Here is a 5,425-nt window from a genome sequence, read left to right on the forward strand (position 1 = left end):
AGTGTTGCAGAGGTATTGAGGCCCAAATTTTGGGTTATTTGAAGTGAATTGAGGTTTTTGAAGGTGATCCAATCAGTGGATTATGCTTGTGAGAGCCAAAGGTTGCTGATGTGCAATTTGGCCTAGTATAGGGAAAGTGTCCCTAAACCAATTTTTGAGACAAACTTTGAATTGCTCTCCCTTGTATTGGAGGATTTTTTTAACCTTGAAAAGGGGTTATTAGGAGTGTGTTAAGGAGTCTTTGAAGGTTCCTAGAGTCTGAAGAAATTTTTTGCTGATTTGGAAGTCCTAGAGACAATCTAGGCAAAGTGGTGGTTTCCGGTGTGCAACTTTGCATCAAGGTGGTATCAGAGCACAGAAAGACCTTGGAGTTGATCAAATTCATCCAATATGTCTAAGGGTGAAGAAGGAGATAGGGAACTTCCCTTGAGAATGACAAATGCTGAATTGGCCAAATTGGTTAAGGAGCAGATGGCCGAAAGTAGAGCATTTAGGGAAGAGAATAGAGATATGAAGAGAGAGCTTGAAAAGCTCAAAAGCAAACTGAAAAAGGGTGAAGATTATGAGTTTGAAGGAGAAGAGGTGGAAGGAGACACCTTTGCAAATGAGATACCATTGGAACAAAGACCTCTTCTACAAGCATTAGAAAGAGTTGGTGCAAAAGGGGGTGATATCCCCATGTTCTATGGCAAACTAAACCCTGATGAGTGCTTGGATTGGATTGAAGCACTTGACAATCACTTTGAGTGTGATTGTATTCCCCCTAGTCAAAGGGTGAAGATAGCAAAGGCCAAGATGAAGGGGCCAGCCCTCACTTGGTGGAATTTTCTGCAAAATGAAAGGGTTGATGATGGGAAGGAGCCTATTACCACATGGAAAAGAATGAAGACCGAGGTGAAGAAGCAGTTTGTTCCCGAGGATTATGAGGTTCTTATCAATCAAAGGCTACAAAATTTGAAACAAAGGGATATGGATGTCAGCAATTATACCCAAGAGTTTCATAATCTAACCTTAAGAGCAAGGGTGAATGAGACTAGCAAACAAAAACTTGCAAGGTATGTAAATGGTCTCAAATTTAGTATTCAAGATGAGTTAACATTGGTAAACTTGGAATCAGTGCATCAGTGTTTTAATCTTGCTTTGAAAATTGAAGATAAATTGAAAAGAAGAAGTGACAATAACAATAGGGGAAGAGGCAATAATTCCTTTAGAGGAAGAGGAGGCAGGTTTCAAGGTAGGAACTATGCAAACAGGGATGAAACTAGGACTGTTGAACCTGATTTCAATCCAAGAGGATCATTTAGGGGTAGGAGACCTGATGCCAACCGTGCAGGAGCCAATGGAAGCGGTAGAGGCAATCAGACCTTCACAGGGAAGTGTTTTAATTGCAATCAACCTGGTCATCAATCATACAAGTGTCCACAAAAGATTGGAGAATCTAGCAGACCTGCAGATAGGAGGGTAAATCTGATCCATGAAGAAGAAGATGGACAAAGTTGTTCATCCTATCATACCACAACCTCTAGACCTGCTAATGCAGAGCAGGGTGAACATCTCATGATGCAAAGAACTCTTTTGAAGGTACCACAGCCTGCAGATCCACCACAGAGAAGGTCATTATTCAAGACAAATTGCAAAGTGAAAGGAAAGGTATGTAAGTTAATTGTAGATTCTGGTTCAATAGACAATATAGCCTCTAGAGAAATGGTTAACAAGTTAAAGTTGCAAACAATTCCTCACCCTTATCCATATAGGGCTTCATGGTTAACAAAGGACAAGCATACCTTAGTCAATGAGCAGGTTTGGATTGAATTCACATTGGGTGAATATGCTGATAAGATTTTGTGTGATGTGACTGATATGGATGCATGCCACCTCTTGCTTGGGAGACCATGGCAATATGATGTGAATGCCAAGCATGATGGCCATACTAATGTTTATTCTATTGTGAAGGATGGAGTAAAGTTCACAATGAATCCCCTACCGGATGATGATAAGATAGACCATATGGTGAGTAATATAACTTTAGTTGGTGAAAAAGAGTTTTTCAAATCATTGAAAGTAAAGGATGTACCTTGTTTTGCTATTGTTACCAAGCCAAAGAATGATGTGATAGTTGGTAATGATTTGAATAATGTTGAACCAAAGGAAGTTAAAGACTTGTTGGAAAAATATCATGGCATAGTTGCAGGCAGTTTGCCATCTTCCTTGCCTCCAAAAAGAGAAATCAGTCACTCCATTGACCTTATCCCAGGGGCTACATTGCCTAACAAAGCTGCCTACAAGTTGACACCTCAACAAAATGAGGAAATAGCCAAGCAAATAGAAGAACTGCTGTCCAAAGGCCTCATTAGAAAAAGCATAAGTCCTTGTGCAGTACATACTGTACTTGCACCCAAAAAGGAAGGCACATGGAGGTTATGTGTGGATTCAAGAGCAATAAACAAAATCACAATCAGATATAGGTTTCCAATGCCAAGGATGGAAGACCTATTGGATTGCCTAGGTGGGGCAAACTTCTACTCCAGAATTGACTTGAAAAGTGGGTATCACCAAATCAGGGTCAGAGAAGGAGATGAGTGGAAGACAACATTCAAAACCAATGAGGGGTTATATGAATGGCTTGTTATGCCATTTGGCTTGTCCAATGCACCAAGTACCTTCATGAGGTTGATGAATGAGGTACTGAAACCATTCCTTAACAAGTTTGTTGTTGTATATTTAGATGACATACTGATTTTTAGCAAGGATAAAGTAGAGCATCTAAAGCATATTGATTTGGTTTTGCAAAGATTGCATGAAGAAGAGTTAAGGATTAATTTTGAGAAGTGTGTGTTTGTCAAACAAGAACTAATCTTCCTTGGTTTTGTCATCTCAAGAAATAGTTTGAAAATGGATCCAACCAAAATAGAGGCAATAATGAATTGGCCTACTCCTACCTGTGCTAGTGAGGTAAAAAGTTTTCATGGATTGTGTAACTTTTATAGAAAATTTATCAGAAATTTTAGTGGTATATCTGGTCCAATGATTGAAACCATCAAAGGAGGTAAGAAATGTCATTTTACATGGACTCAAGAGGCACAAGAGTCATTTGAACTTTTAAAATAGAAGATTGCTAATGGACCTATTTTATCTTTTCCTGATTTTCATAAGGTGTTTGTGGTTGAGTGTGATGCAAGTACCAAGGCAATTGGTGGGGTACTTAGCCAAGATGGAAGGCCTATTGCTTTCTTTAGTGAAAAATTGAATGAGGCTAAGCAAAAATACTCAGTCTATGACTTGGAACTTTATGCCATGGTTCAGTCCTTAAAGAGATGGAGACACTATTTGCTCCCTAAAGAATTCATTGTTTATACTGATAATCAAGCATTAAGCTTTCTTAATAGGTAGGAGAAACTCAATCAGAGGCATATGAAGTGGATGGAATTCATCCAAGCCTATACATTTTCAATCAAGCATAAGAAGGGAGTCACAAATAAAGTTGTTGATGCCCTAAGCAGAAGAAACCTTCTGGTTCAATCAATTGAACTTGAGAGTGTTGGCATAGATGCAATGAAGGACCTATACATCCATGATGAAGACTTCAAAGAAATCTATAAGGTTTGTCAAAGCATGGAGGACAGGTATAACTCTGAATTTTCTGATTTTCTGATTCAAGATGGATTGTTATTTAAGGGGGGTCAATTGTGTGTCCCTAGAGGATCTTATAGGGAAAACATAATTAAGGAAAAGCATAGTGGATGCATGTCTGGTCACTTTGGATTGGACAAAACATTAGAGCAAGTTAAGAGGTTTTATTACTATCCTAGAATGCAAACAGACATAAGGAGATTTGTGGAGAGTTGTATTGTTTGCCAAAAAGCCAAAGGACACTCATCTAATGCTGGGTTGTACACTCCTCTACCTATTCTTGAGAAACCTTGTGATTCAATCAGCATGGACTTTGTTTTGGGACTGCCAAAGACAAGAGCAGGGAATGACAGTGTTTTTGTGGTTGTAGACAGATTTTCAAAGATGTCTCATTTTATTCCTTGTAAAAGTACACATGATGCTTCTAACATTGCAGGGTTATTCTTCAAGGAGGTTGTAAGACTCCATGGATTGCCTAGATCCATCATTTCAGACAGAGACTCCAAGTTTTTGGGGCATTTTTGGAGGACTCTTTGGAAGAGACTTGGCACAAACCTTAATTTTTCATCTGCTTATCACCCACAGTCTGATGGACAGACAGAGGTGACTAATAGGTCATTGGGTAACCTACTTAGATGTATTTCACAGCAATATGGTGGTTCTTGGGATTTAATACTTCCACAAGCAGAATATGCTTACAATGACTCAGTGAATAGGAGCACTGGTCTCACTCCTTTTCAAATAGTGTATGGTGAACATCCCAGGGGTGTGTTGGAACTAAGAGATATCAGTCAAATAGAAAGGAAGAGTGCACAAGCCCAGGACTTTGCACAAGTGATGAAGGAAGTCCAAGAACAGGTCAAGGACAGGTTGAACAAGTCTGCAGACAGGTACAAGGAATTTGCCAATAAAAAGAGAAGAGATTTGCAATTCAAGGTAGGAGACCTTGTCATGGTTCACTCAAAAAAGGAAAGGTTGCCTAAGGGGCAACATACCAAACTCATGATGAAGAAAATAGGACCATTCAAGATCCTACAAAAGTGTGGAAACAATGCCTATAGAGTGGAGCTTCCACCGGATGTTGGATTGTCTCCAATATTCAATGTATCTGATCTATATGCTTTTAAAGAGCCTACTGATGATTGTCTTGCAGGTACAGGTCAAGGAGATAAAGTTGATGATGTTCCATTACCTAAGGCACACAAGCCTCAAATAGAATGCATCTTGGATAGAAAAGTCTCCAAACAAACAAGGAGGGCCACATATTACACCTACCTGGTCAAATGGGCCGGGTTACCTAAAGAGGATGCTTCATGGATGACTAAATCTGAGATTGAGAAGGCAGGATACGTATTTGATAATATTCCCAACTCAAGGGACTTGAGTTCTTTTGGAGAGGGGTAGTATGGTGCAGAGCACAACCTTGAAGTTCTCCATCTTGTCTTCATTCCTCACATTCTTCACAGATGGCAAGTATCTGGAAGTGATCACACTGGTTTCATTTGGCTTTGTTCCAAATTATATAACTTGATCTCATTTGGTCTTATTCCTTATTGTTCACTTTGGCATGGAATGTTGGTCACATTGGTTATGTAAGAGAGATGGACTCTTCAGGGAGAATTTGATGTGTTTTGATGATTAGGTGTGTTTAGAGTAGGAATTGAATAAGTATTTGCCCATTTGTAAAGGCATATTACCCCATTTGGTGTCCTATAAACTAGGGGTATATGTGACCTATAGGGCTTGTAGAGTTAGGTTAGGTGGTTGTAGCCTCAAAAGGCTCAATGCATAATCA

At 39.3% G+C, this 5,425-nt stretch overlaps 1 protein-coding gene across 1 annotated transcript; it reads left to right on the top strand.

The window, feature by feature from the left end:
- Positions 1-390: 390 nt before the first annotated feature.
- On the top strand, positions 391-5,034 carry LOC149574913 (uncharacterized). The gene is made up of 2 exons (XM_089815978.1): positions 391-2,385; positions 3,391-5,034. Exons 1-2 carry the CDS (start codon positions 391-393, stop codon positions 5,032-5,034), a joined length of 3,639 nt encoding a protein of 1,212 aa, XP_089672104.1.
- Positions 5,035-5,425: the final 391 nt, after the last annotated feature.

This window comes from Cupressus sempervirens, chromosome 2 (assembly GCF_028749045.1).
Source record: "Cupressus sempervirens isolate cs-2001-9-10 chromosome 2, ASM2874904v1, whole genome shotgun sequence".
NCBI classification, from domain to species: domain Eukaryota; kingdom Viridiplantae; phylum Streptophyta; class Pinopsida; order Cupressales; family Cupressaceae; genus Cupressus; species Cupressus sempervirens.